Source organism: Trichosurus vulpecula, chromosome 7 (assembly GCF_011100635.1).
Source record: "Trichosurus vulpecula isolate mTriVul1 chromosome 7, mTriVul1.pri, whole genome shotgun sequence".
Classification (NCBI taxonomy): Eukaryota; Metazoa; Chordata; class Mammalia; order Diprotodontia; family Phalangeridae; genus Trichosurus; species Trichosurus vulpecula.
In genome coordinates this window covers 95,238,235-95,259,499 of record NC_050579.1, presented here as the reverse complement: position 1 = coordinate 95,259,499, position 21,265 = coordinate 95,238,235, and the positions used below count along the sequence as shown (strand labels likewise).

The following is a 21,265-nucleotide window of genomic DNA, read 5'->3' as shown; positions in this document are numbered from 1 at the left end:
CATTTATGAAGTACCTGCTACGTGCATGCATGCTAAGTGCTTTAGAAATCTCTCATTCGATCCTTTCAACAATGGTGAGAGGGAGGTGCTATTATCATCCCCGTTTTAAAGTTGAGGAAACTGAAGCAGACAGAAAGGTAACTGTCCTGATTACGGGCATCGGGTCAGATTCAAACTCAAGTCTTCCTGCCTCCAGGCCTAGCACTGTCCTCTGGACCACTTAGCTACGTAAGGTGCATGGCGAGGATTCATTAAGGTCTATTACTGCTAACTCCTTTGGAAAATTAAACCGCACACATTTCTAGAGACCTTTAACATCCACAGAGTGCTTAAATATAGAGTATACATTTATATTTTTATATGTGTACACATACATTTTATACATCATCTCATTTAATCCTCACAACAACCCTGTGAGGTCGGTGTTATTACCCTCCTTTTACAGCTGAGGAAACAAACTCATAGAGACTGCAACTTGCTCAGGGTCACACAACTAGTAAGTCTGGGGAACCTGAACCTTTCTTCCTGACTCCAGGGCCAGCAGGACACTGCCTTCCCATACTGGTCTCCACTATTCCTCTGACCATGGGCTTAATCTAGGAAGAGAAAGTAGTTGTTGAACTCTACATTACTGGCTGGTTTAATGTTAACTGATGGTTAAGCTCGGTGGGAATGATCTTATCTTCCAAGTAGATTCTGGTTAGTAAGTTAACAAGCATTTATTAAACACCTACTATGTGCCTGTCACAGCTAAGCACCGAGGATACAAGTAATGGAAAAACAAGTCCTCCACTGCATAGTCTAAAACGGAAGGCAACGTGCAAACAAATGCCATATATGTGGTAGATGGATGTTAATCTCAGAGGAAGACACTCGTTAAGGGAACTAGGAAAAGCTTCCTGTAGAATATGAGATCTTAGCAGACTTGAAGGAAGTGGGGAGATATAGGTGAGGAGGGAGAGCATTTGCAGATGGGGGAGAGCCAGTAAAAAGGGCTGGATTTGGGAGATGGAGAGTCTCGTGATAGCAACAGCGAAGAGCCACTGAATTGTGACAGCACGTGAAGAGTAGTGAAATGTGAGAAGACTGAAAAGATAGGAAGGGACTAGGGCAGGTAATAAAGGGTTTTAAAAATCTAACATCCTAGTGGATTTTTTTTTCCTTTTTCAGAGGCTAGAAGGATTTAGAGCTGGAAGAGACCTTAGAGACTACTGAACCAGGCACTTATTTTACAGATGAGTTAACCAAGCACAGAGAGGTTTAAATGCCTGGCCCAGAATCACAGAGGTAGTAAGGTCAGAAGCACTTGAGCTCAGGCCTTCTTGACTTCTGAGAGCCCTATGGTCTGTGCACCATGCTGCTTCTTTATGTACCTTACGGGGTTGCCACAAAGATAAGTAGAAAGCCAGGTTTAATCCCAGGTCAACTTGTCCAGTATCCCAGGCTACATTCTGTAATTATTTCTTCAGCCTCATTAGAATAGTACTGAAGTACTAGGAATCTTGATTAGATACACAGGGAGCAATTAGGAATCACATTAACAAGGAAAACAAGGGGATGTGTTCGAAATGAGGCACTAAAGCTTCTAAGCTGCTGTGCTAGGATAAATTTAATGGGAAGATGTTATAAGCAGAGCAATAGTATGCTGTTAAAAGTTTACAGACAAGCCTCAAACAGGATGAGAATGTGTTGAGAAAGTACTGGCTAAGGTTACAAAGAGCAGATGAAAGGAGACCGGACACAATCAGATTTACTTTGTGTCTCCCAACTTTTCCAGTAGACTGAGCATGGAAAGAAATAGCTGTAATGTTGAGGCTGGTGGAGAATTTGGAAATGGATGATGGTTTACAGAACTGGATTCTGAATTGACCCTCTGTCCTTTCAGGCCCCTTTGAGGCTGAAGATCACACAAAAGCACACAAAGACATCTCCTCTTCCTCCTCCCCCCTTCCTCCCCGTTGTTTTTCCTCCCCTCCCCCTCCTTCACCTCTTTCCTCTCTCCGCTCCTTCCTTCCTTCCTCTCCCCTTCCTCTTCCCTCTCTTGCATCTCTCCCTCCTCCACCTTCCGCTCTTCTTTTCTTCCTCTTCCCTGCCTCCTTCCTTTCCTCTTCTTTCTCTCCCTCTTCTCCCTCCTTCTGTCCTTCAATCTCCCCTTCCCCTCCCTTTCCCCTTCTTCCAACACCCTCCTGCTTCTTCCTTTCCTCTCCCCCCTCCCCCCATCCTTCAGTCCTTCAAACCCCTCTCCACGTCCCCCTCCCCCCACCTCCTCGTGGCCCCACGTAGCGCGGCAGGAAGGGGGGCAGGGCCTGGCCTGGCGAGGCAGCGGATGGGGGCGGGCCTGGTGCGGGGGCACTTCCCCTTTAAGAAGACCAGGGTCTCGGGCCTCGCCCTGCCGGGCAGGCCTCAGTGAGCACGTGGTCGGCCATGGAGCTGGGCGCCGACGGCTTTGAGCAGAAGCTGCCCCTGCTGGAGGAGCTCATTTTGGGTGCCGACTTTCTGGGTAAAGACGCCCCAGCGCCGCGTCTCTCGTCCGCGCGGCCCCGGCTGCAACAGCTCCTCCGCGGGCCCCGCCGGGGACGCCAAGAGGGAGCGCGGGGCGGGCGCCTGTGGCGTCGAGGCGGGCCGGCCTGGGCTGCGTCCGGGAACGCTGGGCGGGGGGGGGGGGGGGGGGGGGGGGGCGTAGACCCCCGGCTTGGCATCCCGGCTTGGCTTCCTCTTATGTAACTTGGGGGGGGCGGGGCATGTCGATCATCTCCGAGGACCGGTCCAGCCCCCTGTTTTACAGTCCAGGAAACTGAGGGAGCAGAGGGGGAAGCGATCCGTCTAGGATCCGCAGCCAGTTAGTGACAGAGGCAGGATCGGAACTCGTTTGTTCGGTGGTCTTCTTCCTCCCGCCCTCACCCCATGCCTTCTCTGGGTTTAAGGCTTCCCTGCTGGCTGGAAAGTGCCTGCCCTTAACTAGGAGCTCAGTTGACCCCTTGGAGTCCAGCTCCGTGTGAGTCCTGAGCCTCAGCAGGAGGGATGGAGGTTCAGGCCGATGGGATGTTCTTTTCTTTGGCTATTTCCTAGTCTTCCTGTTTCTCCTTTCCTGGCTTTTTGAGTACCTAAGCTTTGCAGGATCCTGAAAGCTGCCCAGGACACTCTCTTCCTGCTTAATTCTGAGCCCCACATGCCCATTGGTCCTGTTTCCCCCAGATCTGTATGCCAGTGGAGAAGCTTCTTAGGTTACCCTTCCAATTAAGTCAGAATCTGGACAAGAGACTTTCTTTACCCTGTGACAAATCTATGGAAAAACTTAAGAATTAGAGATGAGCTGCCTTTGTTAGAGGAAACATACAAATTGATTAGATCACAAAACCATTTTTGCTCCCGAATATTGTTTTGCATTAATCTTTTTTAAAAATTAATTTTTATTTTTAGTTGCCTTTCCTCAACCATCCATGTTAAAAGCAAGAAATATAATACCCATTATACACGTGAAGCCATTTGTTTTGCATTAGTCTTACAGCATCCTGAATGCTGAGTGCTCACTAAATACTGACTGGTGAGTAATGCAATCCTGATGTTCACAAATGGTTGTCCTTTTCTTTTATCAATTTTGCTGTAGGTTTGGACATAGAATTTACAGGCTTGAGGTCCATCTTTCCGAAAGGCCAGCAAACAAGGTAAAGTGGGAAAATCCTTCACTGTCAGTGTATTTAGAATCCTGATGGGACTTACCTGAGTCACACAGGATGGTACAATAGGTAGCGCACTGGGCCTGCACTGGAGAAGACCTGGGTTCAAATTTGGTCTCAGACCCCCTAAGTGTGTGACCCTGGGCAAGTTATTTAACCTCTGTTTGCCTCAGTTTCTTTAACTGTAAAATAAGAATAGTAACAGTATCTATCTGGAAAGGTTGTTATGAGGATTACATGAGACAAATTTGTAAAATGTTTTAGCACTGGCACATAATACATGCTGTATAAATGTTTATTATCTTCTTCCCCTCAGGGTGGAGATTTAGCTAGTCAAGTGGAATCCAGACTTGAACAGGAATTCTTTCTACAAAGTGGTCCTCTAGCATTTATGTGGATTTGTGCTAATAATGATAACAACAACTCATAGTCACGTAATGCTTTAAGGTTTACAAGATTTTCTTAAAGTAAAATTCCCAAGGTTTTCTTGTAAAGTTTCTGAGGTTTTCTTTATAACCCTAGGAAGTGGATAGAGAAAATAGAATTTTATTGATAAGGAAACTGAAGCTCAGCAAAATTTAAAAAATTCATTATCATAGATCTAATGAATATTGGAACCAAAACTCAGACTTAAGTCTTCTGACTCTTAACTTCTATGCTCTTTCTACTACCTGATAATTCTTTTAATAATGAAAATGAAAGCATCTTAGTTGGAGATATATTTTCAGTTTTTGTAGAATACCTGTTTTCTTTTAACAGTCTCTTTGACTCACCAGCAGAGTGGTATCTAAAGACCAAGCGAAGCATTCAGCAGTTTACAGTGTGTCAAATTGGTGAGTTCACTGGTTAAAGATGATAGCATCCTTAACATCTCTTTAAATTCCCCATTGTTCTAAGGTATTAAGTATATGGGAGGTGGTTAAGTTCAATAGAGAAAGTACTAGGTTAGAAACCTTGTTTTGCTACTTAATTCTTGTGTCAACCTCAGCAAGTCACTTCATCTGTAAGGCGGACTGGTCCAGTTTAAAATCTATGATCCTTGTATCTTTAGGTGCATTTGGAGGTGTTGGAAAGTTGGTTTGTCCTATAGGTTTGCTGTTGGATTGAACTGGTGATGGCTTTTGGTGCCATGCTATATACAGTTCCCCAGAGTGGGGCTTCCCTCCCTGAACTGAGTCATTTCTTTGGAATAATCTTTCTGTAGGTAGAAGCATTAGTTTTACTTTAACATACACCTATGACCTGGTAATCATCATGTTGTTTATTGCTTTGAGATTAATCTTTTTAAGTTGCTTGCCATTCTTTGATAAATCTAGAAGAGTCTTTAAAATTATGTTTAACTCATTAATTTTAAAGCTTGATAAAGGATTCCCACATTTTTGGATTATCATCAAGCTAAAGTTTAATAATGTAAATGTTTATCATACATTATGTTTCCTGTGATCTTGACATCTTTTCTTTTTAGACTTCCTTAAGTCAACAAGCATTTATTAAGTGTTTGCTTTGTGTTGGGGGCTGTGCCAAATGCTGGGAATAGAAAGAAAGGCCAAAAATAGTTGCTGCTTTCCAAGAGCTTGCAATCTAGTAGGGAAAATAGAACATGCAAACAATTACTTACATACAAAGTAAATACAGGGTAGATGGGTGGTAATCTCAAAGAAAAGGTATCAACTTTAAGGGGGAAGAAGACTGGAGGGGTGAGAGTTTAGCTGAGATTTAAGGGAAGCCAGGAGGCGAAGGTGAAGAGGGAGAGAATTCCAGGCAATGGAGATAGTCAATGAAAATGCACAATGGGGAGATGAAGTGCTTTCCTGTCTAGCAAGATGCAAAATTTTCTCTATTGTAAAATCTGTACAGTTGATCTCTGTTCTGTTGATGAGATCTTAATTTCAAGAGACATTCAACCTCAGTAGAAGTGTGAAGTCTAGCAATATGGAACAGCTTCTTCTTGGTCAGACCATTAGGATATGTTCTACCAGGGGTGGGGAACCTTCAGCCTCAAGGCCACACGTGGCCCTCTAGGTCCTTAAAGGCAAGGCTTGGACTGAATCCAAATTTCACAGAACAAATCCTCTTAATAAAAGGATTTGTTCTGTAGAACTTGGACTCAGTCAAAAGGCCGCACCCAAGGATAGAATCTGTCCTTAAACTATTGTTAGTCTGCTGGTCTCCTTTTCCCGTAGAGATAATTGAAGCCTGACTTAGTCCTGATTCTTGTTTGCATCTTTGGTTCATTTACCTGTGAAGCCTTTGTCTTGAACATGCATTTCCCTGCCTAAGAGAAGACTTAACTTTTGTCTTCAGCTACTTAATTAAATTAAGCCTTAACTCTGATGCAAGTAGAGGAGAACAACCTGTAGGGGTCGCCTCTTATAATAGCAAGGTCATGTTTAGGAACTATTTGTTTTCTTATTTTTGGAAGTGTTGATACACAGCATTATTAAAAATGTGACTTTATTTGTGGTTTGAGGGGACAAGAATGGAAATAGTTTGTTATAATCTCCCCCATTGTTCTTTTAGGATTATCAATGTTTTCAAGTATGGGAAAAAAGTCAAACAAGTAAGTACAAGGGCTTTTTTTCCAATAAAATGAAACAACTAAGTATGGACAAGGTATACTTCATTGTACAGCAGGTGTAGAATGTAGCGTATTCTTTCAGACATTCATATTTTGGTTTGTTTTGATGAAATTAACTTTCCTGTTATGAAAAAAGGGCGTTCTTTTTTCGGAGGTGGGACCGGGAGATGTCAGCAATGTAAAAATAAACCAGAAAGAGGCAGTATGAGAGTGGATTGAGGGCTGGCTGAAGCTTCAGGAATCCCCGATTTTCAAGCCCCACCTCTGATACACACTGGCTTTGTGACCATGGGCAATTTCACTTAACTGTCAATTTCACTTAACCTCTCAATATCCCAGGAAATTCTCAGTGAGTCACAGAGGAGGTTTGAGGGACTGAGCTGCTTTAGTGGAGAGGGTTTCCTCATTAAGAGCTCCTTGTCCCAATGAAATGACAGGTCTGCCCCGCTAAAAATTGTTAGGAAGAAATTATTTTAAAAATTAGTTAAAAAAGGAAATGAGCTACCATTAAAACATAACCAACCTTTCCCCTCCTAAATCTTTCTCTAAGTATCTACCTCTGTTACATATGAGACATTCTGCTAGGCCGCTGACCTTGATCTTTTATTTATTTAATTTAATTTGGTATAAGTCACATTTGAGTGCAGGAGACTGAAAGATTGCAGTCTATGAGTGTCCAGTATTTAAAAATAATTTTTCTTTTGTGTTTCTTTTCTTTCTTTCCTTTTTTTTAATAGGTATATAGCTCATTCATATAACTTCTTCCTCTTCCCTACCACACTTGGAATTATGGATTCAGAGTTCTCCTTCCAGGCCTCTAGTATTCTATTTTTGAATCAATATGGTTTCGATTATAATAAGGTACGTTAGTTGTTTTTTTCTTCCTTTGCCCAACTTTGGCTAGTGCAGAAGGTGGGGAGAGTACAGTCTCGAAATGACATATTTACAAGGACTAAGGCCTCTCCCTGTCTGTTATTCACACCCTTCAAACCAAAATCTCCTTTTAGCTTTATGGTGCTTGGCACATCGATGACTGCTGCATTTTCCCCTCTATTTTCTTTAGTTCCTCAAAAATGGGATCCCATATATGAATGAAGAACAGGAGAAGAAAATTAAGCAAGACCTTCTAGCAGGGAATTGGAAAGTTCGTAGGTAAAGTCTTTTTTCCTCAGTTTATACAGCATTCTCTAAAAGTATGTGTGAGCTGAGCTTTTGTAGTTCTGTATTTGGTGCTAATGTGCCAGAGGGCACATTCACTAGCTTTTGGGAGAGCAGTCCTTGCTACATAAATGTTAGCTATTGGTGAAAGTAGTCCATGCGTGATACCAGTTTCATAGAATCAGAAAACCAGAAAGGGCCTGGAACTCCATCTTCAACCTTTTCCCCTTTTTTTTTTTTAAACATCAGAAGCAAGTCTTTGTCCTTATTGGCCAAATAATAATTCCATTTTTTTTTACTCAAATGAAGGCATAAATAAAAAGGCATTTAGTAAGGACTTTTTGTGTACAAAAAGCACTTGGCTCACATGTAGAAAAACAAGACAGCCTCTGCTCTTAAGGAGTTTATATTCTAATAGTGGGAGACAGCGCATATAGGAGGGTTCAGTTGCAGGGCCCATAGAAAGGCCCTGTGGTCCTTAGGGTACAGTGCAAAAAAGATGGTAATCTATCCTTTTTGTTGTTATTTCCATTGATAATCCCACAAGTCTTTCTGATGTTGAACCATTTGACAATACCAAGGATGGTGTCAAGAACTTTCTTTCCTGGGTTTTCAGTAGCTCTAGTTGTTGAGGAGGCGGGTGCCAGGTCACATCTCTCCATAGGATCATTCCTCTAGATACTGGCTATGAGCCTGAGTTGGAAGCAAGGCTGGCACGTGATGGGGTGAGGGCATAGAGTACTGCTATTCCTAGGGCCTTTGGGCACAGGGTTCTAGGCTGTCCCTACCAGGGTTGGAGGAGAGGTGGTGGTATTTTTTTTTTTTTTAGTTTTAGTTTACAACATTCAGTTCCTCAAGTTTTTGAGTTTCAAATTTTCTGTTGGTGCTATTTTTTTGCTTAGATTAGCCTGTATTTACTGAGGTCTCTGTTGCTAGCTTTTTTGTTTTTAATCATATGGTTCTTGTCCTTTGGATGTAGTACTAATAAGGATGCTTAGCATTGAAGAAAACTATTTTTAAAAACAAATTATTTTTACTATCTGTATAGCAAGAGTGGTAATCTCTTTTGGTGGCCCATTTTCTCCATTAAATTGTAGTGCTAGAAATTGAGATATAGGAAACAGTACTTAGTTTTGGAGTCATCTCATTTTATTTTGTTGTCTGGTTTATTTGGAATTGTCTTGTTTTATTTGTTTGTATTCTCATCTCCTTTTCTTCTTGAAATTTCATTTATAGTACATTAGACAAAGACCAAATGAAGGTGGTGATTGATGAGGTAACTCGCTGGTTGGAGATGGCCCAAGAAGGAGATTGGATGACTCTTCCTGATATAACTGGTAGGCAAGAGAACTCCTTTCTGTAGATAGGAGAGTATGAAAGGGGTACTTGGCCAGGTCCGTGACACCCACCCACAAAGCTGCTAGCCAGATTAAAAAAAAAACCAAACCAAGGATTTTTCTTTTTGATTGAGATCCTGCCTGTTGGTGAGGGGTGGGTCTTAGGAGGTAGGACTTCTGATGCTGGTATCTTCCCTTTGGGTAACTTAGGGTCATGCTTTATAGGAGTGTGACCTCTATCTTGAGAATAGGATGCATTCTGGATTGGGGATTTATAAATGCATAGGCATTCAGGGTCCTCTTCCTAAGGGTAATGCTGAGTACTTTTCATATTCATTGGTTCTGTTTTTCCTCTTACATTCTCTATTTGTCTAAAACTTCTCTCATATAATGTGAGTAGAACATAATGCTGGCTCTGGGTTGTATTGAACATGACCATAACATGTCATGTGGGTGTATGGAGAAAGTTTTCCATTTGTTCCTACTGTGGTCTAAATACCTTGAGGTTGTAGATTTAGGAGGGAGGGTGGAATGTTTTTTCAAATCTGAATATGTGTTCTGTGCATTTCAGTCCTTATTTTCTGTCTTGCTTCCCCTTCTTTGCCTCAGGGTTCCAGGCTTTTGAGGTTCAGTTGGTACTGAGGCAGGCTCTCCCCACGGTTTGGACCCTGATAAAAGACAAAGGGGTGAGTTAGGAATTCTGTGGTTTTAGACTAAAGGATTTTTTCTTCCTTGTTCAAGAGGAGCACTTGGTAGCCTCTTAATTTATCAGTCTTTGTCACCCAGCCAAACCTAGTTTAAATTTGTCCTCTGTTAAAGGACCATCTTTGTGGGCCAGATGCCAGGGTTCCTCAGTGAAAGTCTGGAAAAAAGATTGTTTTGGGGAGGCTGGACTGGCTGCCAGATTATTACAGCCTGCCTTTGAGATTTCCTTCCTTGGCCTTCCCCCCCTTCCTTTTTCCTGAAGCTGGAGAGTTCTTTTCCTTGCCCCAAGTCTAAGACCAAGGATAACTTGTCCTTGATCTCTCCTTGAAGGTGCTAGTAAAGAAAGTGAGCAGGCAGTACCGTTGGTGTCTAGAGAACTCCTCTCATGACCATGATGACTGCAGGAGGGAGAAGATTCTCCTCTCGGCTCGGGGTTTTGCTGTCTTTTTCCAGATGCTGGTAAAAGCCAAAAAGGTAGAGAGACCCACATTCATATTGCATGCTTTTTGACAGTGTTAGATTAATGACCATGGCCAGTGATGGCTCTGGCCATGAGAACTAGCTCCCTCTTCCTGTCATTATCTTACTTTGGTAACCTAGGAGGTGTAGTAAACAGAGTGGACTCTGTCAGGAAGACTTGAGTTTGAATGCTTCTTTGGATGCTTGCTGTGTGTTCCTGGGCAAGTCGCTTAACCACTCTGACTCAGTTTCTCCATATTTAAAGTGGTGCTGATAATAGCCCCTGCGTTCCTCATAGAGTTGTTATGAAGATTGAATGAAATCAAATTATAAAACATTACCAACCTTAAAATACTACATAAATGTCAGCCATCATCATCATTATTATTATCTGTTACTTTAATGTTCCTCAAGGACATGGCCTATTTCCTTTGTCTTTGTTTTCCTGGGAGCTTATCAGAGCACCTGGCACATAATAGGTGCTTAACAACTCCTCTTCAGGTACCTGATCCTCGCTGGTAGCTGGGTTGTTAAGAGCCCCTTTTCTTAAAAGGAAGAGAGAGAATGATGTGGGAAGAGGGTTGAAGAGGTTACCTACAGCTACTGATATACTGACTTCTTTGTAACAAAATACTGATGATATTTGTTGACTTAGATTCGTTTCTTCCATGTCTCTTGTCCCTATCCTTTCTATTCTTCCTAGCCTTTGGTGGGACATAACATGATGATGGACCTTCTGCACCTTCATGAAAAGTTCTACAGACCCCTCCCAGGTAGGGAAGGAGATGTCCTTGCCCCTTTTTCGTCCCAGCAAAACCTGACCTGGGGCTTTGGAGAGGGAACTTGACCTGAGAAAGCACACAATTTTTTAGTCTTTAGGGGATTATAGGGACTGGGGGTGGGGTGGGGGAATATTCCCCCTTGCCTAGCCACCTGCCCCCCTCCACAAATACATGCCTCTTATCAATGTCTAGAGGAACTTGGAGTCAGGCAGGGGCTGCTTATTGTGGTTCATCTCATTTTGTCTTCTTGGAACAAAAGACATTTGCCTTCTGCCTTTTGTCCTCCTCCACTGGGAAGATGGCTTTAGCCCTTCATTTTACTTTATATATTTTATATGTTATTTTAGCTTCTTTTGGGAGGAAGCCCAAGCCCCTCACTGAGCACCACATCTCAGCCAAACTTGTTGAATGTCACTTCCAGCTTCAAGCTTAGTTGATGCAGTTCTTAAAGTGAACTTTCACCTTCCTCTTTTTGAGTTGAGACTGTGTGGGACACAAGATTGTTTGTGAAAGCTTCCCATGAATAAATCAAGCAAGGTAATACTCAGGTAGTACAAATTTAGTTAGGATGTAGACCTCACTAGGCCTAAGTTTCGTTTTCCTGTAAATCATATGATTTCAGGGAAATCAGATGGTCTCCCCCTCTTCCCCTCCCCTAGCCCACTCCCATGCCGTCATCTTAACATTGAGATTTCCCTATAAGGTAATTCTGTAGTTTCTGTGCTAGTATTGGATAAACTTATTCTGGGATAGATTGTGAGGCCACCTGTCCCAGCAAATAGGGACAGGGGTCCAGCCTCTAGGGGTGGAATTTCTTAGAATTGTTTGTACAAGGTTATATATCCCCTTGCTTGCCTTCTCCCCCTTGCCTCTCTGCACTACCATCCCACCCTGGTAGTGGGAGATGCCCAATTCTCGAGAGACTTGATCAAATAAAGCTTCTGTTTTGTTTCTACCTTGAGAAAACCGAGACACCTCTGTTTTTGTTTATTTTGAGCCTGTGGTTTGTCCCACACAAGACTCTGCGTCTTCTCTTCAATTGACACCTTCTTAGTTTATGATTAGTGGCCAAAGTCTTATCTTCAGTTCTAAGCTTTAATAGTTTTGGAGATGCCTTACATGTCTATGTTATCTCCCTTGGCTAAACTGCATTTCTTGAGAACAGAGATTTCCCTGTCTTCTTATATTCCCGCCCCTAGACACAATCCCTGGCACACGGTAAAATGCACAATAAATGCTGATTGATCGAGTCTCTCCTCAGAATCCTATGAGCAGTTTAAGCTGAACATCCATGGCTTGTTTCCTGTCCTCATAGATACCAAGAATGTGACAAAAGAGATTTGGAAGGTAAATGAACAAACTGCATTTTGGAAAGGGAATACTTTGTTAGTTTCAATGTACATTTTTCTTCTGCCTTCAGTTTCCTAATAAAGTTTAGAGTTCAGGCTCTAGTGACTGTCATTACTTTGACCTGTGCAAGGTTATGAATGGTAACAAAATAGATTCTGTCTTTTATGCAAACCTCTGTGCTTTTCCCTATTTGTGTTTGGTCTGTTTACTGGGATCATCAGGGCTGGGACTTTCTTTAGTCTTTATTAATTATCCACATATTATTGGAACTCTGTATAACTGTCTGCACAACCCTAAGGGAAATAAATGCCTTTCAAGGTGGGTATCAGAGTTGTAGCACCTTTAGAAAAATTTAGATTTAGAACTTAGATAGAAATCTCCATCACGTTGGAAAATGAAGAAGGGACCAAACAAAATTCACATGATTTAGGGGCTGACAAAAATGTCAAAATATAGTTGCTAGGTCCTGAAGTAGGCCACAGTTGTTCAGGCAGAGTGGCAGTCCACTTCCCAAAAGAGAAGCATTTTTCCCTAGGAGGCAGCATGACTCTATTCCACTGAGTAGGGTGCTGTGCCCAGTCAGGAAGACCTTCGTTCACGTCCCCCCTTAGGCACTTGGTGGTTCACCATTAAGAGCTTCAGTTTCCTCCACCTTAAAATAGAAATTAATAACAGCACCGACCTTATGGGGTAGTGGTGAGACTTGGGTGAAGCAATATATGTAAAGCGCTTTGCAAAACCTTAGAGGGTTGTATAAATGTCAGCTATAATGACGGCAGTGGGGATGACGATGCAAGATGAAGCTTAGCTCCTTAGATGCTGTTGGACCAAAATTCCCTTCTTGGCTCTGAGGTTATTTGGTCCTGCTGAGACCTGGAAATCCTAGGGTGTGTCCTGTCTCTTAACTTGAAGCTCAGATCACTACCTTGGTACACTGGTCTCCTGCCAAAGAAGTGTGTCGCTCTGCTATGTGTTTCTGGGGTCAGTCTTTCTACAGCCTGTCTTTGGAGTTACTTGATGACCTCCAAGTAGGCTGCGTATTCATTCAGTCTTGATTGGAGGAACAGGGATGGTTATGCTATTGGATGGCATTAGAGGGGACAAAAGTACTACTATACAAGTCCTTTGGGTTGAAGGTGAAAAATTTATAAAATATATTTAAGGTGAAAAATTTATAAAATCCCATACTCCCTCTCTATGCCCCAGTTTTTTTTCTCCTGTGTTTTCACCCCAACAGGAACTAAGTTTCCCGAGAGCTTCAAATCTTTTGGAAGTTTATGAAGTCCTAAACAGGCAAGCAAGGTGTCTTTGATGTTGGTCCTCGAGGGCAGGAACTGTGGCATCTCAGGCCCAGCACCTTGGTGATGGAAAGTGTCTGGGAGCAGTTGGGGTTTTATTTTCACTTTTGACCTTTAGGCTATTTTCTGATTGGAATAATATAGGCCAAAATACAGGTAGGACATACCCTGTAAATGTGTTTTTGTGGATGCCCAACCTTTTTTAGGAGGAGGAGTTGCCTTATCTTTGCCCCAAGCCTTCAGTTGGTATGGGTTTGCAGATTGACAGAAAAGCCCTCCCTTCAAAGAAAGGAGGCATCAGCTGTATTCATTCCCTGTTAGGAAGCTCAGCATTGGTTGTGGGGGCTGGCAATAAGAGGCAAAGCACCTGCAGCAGGTTTAGAGATTTAACAGGTAAAGCTTCTTGATCTGCTTTTAATATTTCTGTCAGCCAACTGGGGATTAGTGATCGAGATATATCTCAAACTCCGGCCATGGCTAGTGGCGATGTCGATCAGGGTTCGGGATGGTAGAGGAGTTCTGCAAGTCCCTCAGAGCAGTGTGGTTTGGTCTTTGCCAGTGTTCTGTTCTGTTCCTTGAATGAGCTCTCCCTTTAAGTCACAGTATTTTGGACTCAGTAGTTTAGTCAAAGGGAAAAGAGGATGTGTGAGTGCATGCACTGTCGTGAAAGAATGAACATTTGCAAGTAAGAAAAAAAAAACCTGACCTTTTGTTCTTTCTCTAAAAGTGACCTAAATCCTACCAAGAATTCTTGTCCAGTGATCATCCATGCAAGCGAGTGTATCAAATATGGTAGGTTTCAATTAAAGTGAGGCCTGCTTCCAGGCCTACTGATTGGGGAGCTATATTTCCCTGAAATGTGCCTTATCCCCAGCAAGCGTTGGACAGATGGGCACATTCTCACTCAGTGTTTCTCACCTAAGATGTCTTTGATTCAATTTAATTCAAGAAGCAATTATTAAGCACCTGCAGTGTTCCAGGTACTGAGGAAATTGTGATTGATCTTGTGATATATGCTCTCAGGTCTTTTTTTTCCAGTTTTCTTCAATAAGCTCTTTCTTCTCTCCTTTCCCTGCCACTCTCTTCCCTCTATATTTACTTTTTCTTCCTTTGACACAATTAGGAGGAGAAAAACATTAGACATAATATTGGGGAAGGGCAGGCATGGGCTAGGCATTTGTAGTCCTAAATGCCAAAGGAGGTAGAAAGTTGGTTGGATTGGGATCAAGAGTAGATAGTTCCTAGTCCAAATTTTGTTTCTAATCATAGCTCGATTCTTTGTTTTTCTACTTTGTGGGGAAAATGTTTCAGTTGAGACCAAATACCCTCATGAAGCAGCTTATGACGCCTTTCTTTGTGGATCAGGTAAAAAAGGAACTTATTTTTTAAAAATTTCCATTCATATATTTATAAGATACTTATTGTGTGCAAGGTGTACTGTGTTAGGGAGCTGAAGGTAAAAGAAGACACAACCCCTCCCCTCAATGAACTTACTCTGGGTCTGTGTGAGAGAGGTGTACAAGTAATATGATGCTCATTATAATTGATAAGTATATAGGACAGGTCCAAAGGGAATGTCTGAGAGATTCTAGAAGGGACAGATCACTTATAGCTGGAGAGATTGAGGGAAGGGAAGGCTTTGCACCATTGGAAGAGTGGGGAAGAGTCTATTTTATTCATGTGGGCTTGGCAGACTATGGAGGAGAAAAGTCCAGTCTGGAAAGACGATTTGGAACCAGATTATTAAGACCTTGGATCCCAGCTGAGACATTTATATTTGGTAAACTGAGGTGACATGCTCAGATCCTGCATTAAGAAATTATTCTGGTGGGAGGGTGGGGTGAACGATGAAAGCAAAGAGAGACCGGAGGGAGGCAGGGAGGCCAATGAAGAGTCTGGAAAAATAGGCCAGAGTAAAGGTGGTGGTGGTGTGGGCTTGTGAGGAGGCTGAGGTTGGTGAATTGCTTAAGGTTTGGGAATTCCGAGCTGCAGTAAGGCTAAAGCTGGGCAAGATAGTGAGACTCAGACTCATTAAAAAAAAATCCAAAACAAAAAACAATAGTCCAGGGCAGAAGCAGCTGGAGCCCTAATGAGAATGATAATATGGACATAGAATGGAGTGACTAGAAACAAGATATTGTGGAATTAGAATAAAAGTTGATTGGGGATGGAGGATGGATGGAAGTCAACGAAAACTTGGGAGGTTTTGAACTTGAATGACTGGGAGGATGGTGGTACCATGAGGAGAAATTTATATTTACATTCATGGGACTTTGCACTTTTCCAGAATGATGAGAAACATAATGTGATGGCACTCTGAGATTGATGGGGGACAAAATGGAAACCTGGAGTCAGTTAATCAATAAACATTTATTAGATGCCTGCTCTGTGAGAGGCTCTGTGCTAGGTATTGGGAATTCAGAGTCCAACGGGAAACAATCTCTGCCTTCAAGACTCTGACATTCTATTGGTGGAGAAAATGTATAAATACATTTAATATAAAATAAATAAAAGGCAATTTGGGGAGTGGGGATCAGGACAGGTTTCATGTAGAAAGTAGTACTTGTGCTGAGACTTGAAGGAAAGGGTATTTTCAGGCCTGGGGCATGACTAGTACAAAGTCCAGGTTGTGAAGGGCTTTAAATACCAAACAGGGGAATATTTATTTGTTCCTGGAGGCTATTGGGAGCCACCAGAGTTTATTGAGTTAGGGGAGTGACGTTAGATCTGCATTTCGGAAGATCCCTTTGGCATTTGGGTGCAGGATAAATTAGAGAAAGAGACTTGAGCCAGGGAGTCACTTACTTTTCAGATTTTCTTTCCTTCCAGTTCTCTTGAAGGTGGCACACTTACTACTATATAGATCAAGTGGGTAAGTATTTCTTTTCATCTTGTACTTTTAATAGTCAATCGCCAAATACTTTCTGAACATTTACGATGTACCCAGCATGGTCTTGGCCGTGGGAGAATAATGAGGACAGAGTTATCACAAGTATGGGAAACGCCTGACTTGGCAGATTCTGACTAATGTCCTTTTTTTTTCTCAAAGAACCTCTTTGGTTGGACAAAACCCCAGAACTTCCCTCCTTTCCTCACCTGCTACCAAGGATTTCTCTCCTTTTCTTCTTTCCTTCTGTTTACTGACCCTTCTGCTGGCTACTACTGCTCAGTCTAATCCAGTCCAATGCAGACAATAGGTGGGAGGGGGCATAATGTTGCTGGAGCTCCCATTTCAGCTCCTTATCTGCCCTAACCTTTGTTTTTATTCTTGACTGCAAAGCAGTAACTCCTCACTGCTCTTATCCAATCCTTATTCTCCCTGTTCCTCTTCTGAGCCTTGGTGACACTTGTTCTAAGAGGACAGGTCCTAGGCCAAGAGAGCCATTGCTGGTAGTGCGGAGCTAGGGGAGGAGAAATTTTCCTGTAGAGTTGATGAGTACTTCAAAGACCTGTGACTTTGTTGACATCGGTACTTCTTCCACTAACGCAGATCCTTTTTTAAGTCAGTGAGTTGTTGTGGCCCAGATATTTATCGCCGAGGGCAAACTTGGTGATGAGACTTTCAGAACTTACCTTGACTGGTCCTCAGGGAACAGACTGGGCTTGTACTTGGTAGGACCAATGGGAGCTAGACTAATCTTGGGGAACCCAGAGTCATCTCCATGCTACAGTAAAGTATCAAAGGTGGACTTCAGTGGAGGTGATAATAAAATAATTTAAAATTTTAGTATTTGATACAGTATAGCCCATAACAAGTGCTACTAAAAACTTAAGATTTATTTAGCATTTTGTAACTGGGAAGCATTTTCAATCAGTCATTATTTATATCAGCAAGTGCTTATCATGTGCCAATCATGGTGCTAATTGTTGGGAATACAAAGAAAAAGCAACAGTAATTCCCCAATTGAGAAATGGTCAAAGGATATGAACAGGCAGTTTTCAGAGGAAGAAATTAAAGCTATCTATAGGCATATGAAAAAATGCTCCAGATCACTACTGATTAGAGAAATGCAAATCAAAACAACTCTTAGATACCACATCTCTCCTGTCAGATTGGCTAAGATGACAAAACAGGAAAATGATAAATGCTGGAAAGGATGTGGGGAAATTGGCACATTGTTGCATTGCTGGTGGAGTTGTGAGCTGATCCAGCCATTTTGGAGAGCAATTTGGAACTATGCCCAAAGGGCTATAAAAATGTTCATACCCTTTGACCCAGCATTACCACTTCTAGGGTTGTATCCCAAAGAAATCACACAAGCGGGAAAAGGACCCATATGTACAAGGATATTTATAGCGGCTCTTTTTGTGGTAGCCAAGAATTGGAAATCAAAGGGATGCCCATCAATTGGGGAATGGCTGAACAAGCTGTGGTATATGAAGGTGATGGAATACTATTGTGCCATAAGAAACGGGGATGATGCAGACTTCGTAACAACCTGGAAAAACCTACACGACATAATGCTGAGTGAGCGGAGCAGAGCCAGGAGAACATTGTACACAACCACAGATATATGGATTCCGTGAGGATCAACCCTGACATACTGCGCTCTTCTCAGCAACGTAAGGTGCAAGGACAACTCCAGGGGACTCATGATGGAGAATGCTATCTTCATCCAGAGAAAGAACTGTGAAGTTTGAATACAGATTGAGGCGCACTACATGCTCGCCTTTTTTGCTTCTCTTTTGTTTTTGTTTTTGGGTTTGTTTTTTTTTTGGTTCTGTCTCTTCTTTCTCATGATTCATTCCATTGGTCATAATTCTTCTCCACAACTTGACTAGTGTATAAATTAATTCAATGCGAAGTTATACATGGTAGTTAAATGAGATTCCATGCCGTCTTGGGGAGGGAGGGGGGAGGGAGGGGAGAAAATCTGGAACTCAAAATTATGTAGAACCGTGTGTGGTAAACTACAAATAAAGAAAGAAAGAAAGAAAAAGAAAAAGCAACAGTAATTGCTGCCCTCTAGGAGCAGTGTACAACATTATGTAAATAAAACGAGGATGTTTAAGATCCACACAGAGGAGGCAGAAAGTAGATCCAGTGGGAAGGCAGTAGCTGCTAGTGGGGTCAGGAGAGGCCTTAGGTCTTAAAGGAAGTGAGTGATTTAAAAATTTTTAAATTTCTTCCTGATATAGCCCTGTACAGTAAGTAGCATGAATAGTAGTGGCCTTATTTTACTGAGGAGAAAAACTGAGCAAGGTTTAAATGTGAGGAGAGAGTTCTAGAAATGCATAGGGCAGCCTTTTCCAAAGACCTCCCCTGCCCCCCCCCCCCCCACACACACACAAGAGGAGGCAGTGTGTTAGAGTTAAGAGTCCTGGGTTTGGGGTCAAGGGACCTGGCTTCAAATCCTGGCTCAGCTACTTATTACTGATGTGGCCTCGAGCAACTTAGTTAATCTCTCTGGCCTTCTGCAAAATGAGGAGATCTCTAAAGATGTTCCCAGCTCTTAATCTGTGACTCTATTATCTGATGCAGAGGGTACTGTGATTAAATGTGTGTATTGGAACTGATTGGGGGCTTTCTCTTTCCCACCTGACAGCGGCTTAAGACTAGAGCCCACGTTCCCTCAGTATCTTGATGTGCTGGCTCCCTATGTGAACCAGGTGAACCTTATCCGCGCATATATCTCTAAAATTGTGAGTAGTTGTGTGTCTAACCCTTTGCTTTGTTGGGGGACCCCGAGTGGGAAGTCACTTGGTGGCGGTTGGGGATGGAGAAGGGGTGAGGTGCTGTCTTCAGCGTAAGGGCAGTCCTGAATGTAGGCCGCTGCACGCTCACTCTGTGTAAGCTGGGTAGGGTGGATGTTCCCTCAGGGGCAGAGAGCAGGAACGGCCCTCTGGTAAGTTACTTGTGCAGACACGAGTCCAGTCCTTAACAAGTCTCCATCTTGATTGTCCTGCACTGTTGAGGTCTGAGCATCTTGTGTTCACTGTGTCTATACTTTATATTTACTTACTGTCTGTGCACATGTTTTCCCCCAGGAGGTTGTGAGCTCCTTGAGGGCAGTAACTGTCTAGATTTTCAGGCACTAAACAAATGATCGTCAGTGTCATCAAACTGCCTCTCTGGACCTACTCAGAAACCAAAACTCATGGTAGAAAGGAGACTGACAGCTTGTATATTTTATCCTGACAAATCTATAAAAACCAAGCTTACGTATTTGTTATTGGGTCTAGTCTTTTTAAAGTTTTCCCAAGCATGTAAGACATGTCAGTATTTTCTTGCAGCCCAATCCATCCTGGCTCTGCCATTTTCTATCTGGGTTACCCTGGGCAGTCACTTAATTTGGCTTGCCCTGAGTCTCCGTATTTGTGACATGAAGTAGTTGAACCAGATGACTTCACTGTTTCTCTCGAGCTCTAAGTCTGTGATCCTGTGACCTTTTGGTTGTGAGACCTGGGAACTGGTGGTGGTCCTAAGGATCTCTAAAGTTAAAAAGTAGTGACTAGACGTAGCTTAGTCTCTGATTTTGTAGAGATAAAGCAATATCAGATTGGAAATTTAAAGCATTTATTTCTGTAGACAGTCCATATGTAATGTTTTCCATATTTTCCAGAATTTCTCTGGCCCAGATTCCCCCAGGAACCGGCCACCCACCCTCATCCTCAAAGTCAAGAGGTGGCCTGGGGTAGATGAAGAGCAGGTCTATTATGAATTCAAAGACCTCTGCAAATTCGACGTCCGGCGATTCACCCACAACCAGTTTCTGCTTATGACCAACAAGTTCAAGGAGTAGGTGGCTCATGGGTTCATTTCCCCCTTCCTTGAAATAGCATTTTACTTGCTTCACTTGCTTCTAGCCTAATGGGTACAGTATTATCTCCTTTCTTGCGTAGTGTACTGCCAGTCACTAGATAACTGAGGAAATGCCTTTTTTCCCCCTTCTCAAGTGTCCGGATTGTGTTGCAAGAATACAGGTATCACCCTGACCTGCAAGTGACCCTGTACCGATACTGGAGGCATTCACCTAATATCAACTGCCTACTACAGTAAGTGGCCAGGGTTATAAAGTCTCATTTTGGTGGCATTCTCCACTTGCAGACAGAAGGTGTCAGTTTGTTGAGTCATGGCATGTTTCACTAGTTGATTTATAATGCAAGGGAACAGCTAATTAAATGTCTTTGAGCTACATTAAGTGCTAAATGAGGATCATGGCATCTGAACAAAGCTTTTACATTATATGTTTCTATAAAAATTGCCCCTGTGGATGCCAAAGAAACCAACTTTTAATTTCTATGAGCCTCTGTAAATTTACTAGGAAAATTGATTTTCAGAACACAAGGGCATCATCTTAGGGATGTATGTATGTATGTATGAGTTTAGTGTGATAGCGCTGGACCTTGGGTGGTGAAGAATTCCCTTCTAGATGAACAAGACTCAAGAAGCGATGAGAGAAAAATACTCAGCCAAACTCATGTGCAGCCCAAAAAAAAACAAGTGATCCCTGGTTTGATGGCCATCTACCTTCCATCATTTTCTTGCAGAATCTGTGGTGTTGTTACTGCTTGGGCCTTTCTGGCTTTTATGCTTGGAGGATCTCCATCGCGCATACAGTGAAGTCTTCAGGAACTGTTACCCCATCTCAGCTTTGCCCTTGGAAGGCCATTCTGCATGACTTGGCTCTTAAGAGTATTGTAAGATGGGCTTGTGAAATCTTTACTAGGTTTCTTTTCCTACCCCACATCTTTTGAGCACATCCTTCTCCAGAGCTCTGGTGCCACGAAATTGTGGATTCAATAGAATTGGCTCACGGGAGAAAATTCGTTCCCAGAAGTAAATGGGAAGACATGTACTTTTGGGACAAAAGCCCAAATCATTTTGATGACTGTATTTGTCAGTGAATTCATTAATCAGATTCCAGGGTGGCTGGTAAAAATATCTTGTGAGAGGAGATACAAGTTGCACAGATAAAAG

General features: G+C 42.5%; 1 protein-coding gene across 1 annotated transcript; it reads left to right on the top strand.

Annotated features, from left to right (window-relative positions):
- The first annotated feature begins 2,424 nt into the window (after positions 1-2,424).
- On the top strand, positions 2,425-21,038 carry PNLDC1 (PARN like, ribonuclease domain containing 1). The gene is made up of 19 exons (XM_036768561.1): positions 2,425-2,500; positions 3,608-3,665; positions 4,437-4,510; positions 6,198-6,237; positions 6,993-7,116; positions 7,319-7,407; positions 8,650-8,750; positions 9,360-9,436; positions 9,786-9,929; positions 10,618-10,687; positions 11,958-12,043; positions 13,284-13,339; positions 14,072-14,136; positions 14,656-14,709; positions 16,174-16,216; positions 18,900-18,987; positions 19,908-20,083; positions 20,242-20,340; positions 20,836-21,038. Exons 1-19 carry the CDS (start codon positions 2,425-2,427, stop codon positions 20,906-20,908), a joined length of 1,593 nt encoding a protein of 530 aa, XP_036624456.1. The 3' UTR covers positions 20,909-21,038.
- The last annotated feature ends 227 nt before the right edge of the window (positions 21,039-21,265 follow it).

Bases quoted from the DNA above. Each gene is read 5' to 3' on its own strand.
- PNLDC1 (XM_036768561.1), top strand. From the start codon at position 2,425: ATGGAGCTGGGCGCCGACGGCTTTGAGCAGAAGCTGCCCCTGCTGGAG. The intron at 3,666-4,436 runs GTAAAGTGGGAA...TTCTTTTAACAG, and splicing joins CCGAAAGGCCAGCAAACAAG to TCTCTTTGACTCACCAGCAG. The intron at 20,084-20,241 runs GTAGGTGGCTCA...CCCCTTCTCAAG, and splicing joins ATGACCAACAAGTTCAAGGA to TGTCCGGATTGTGTTGCAAG.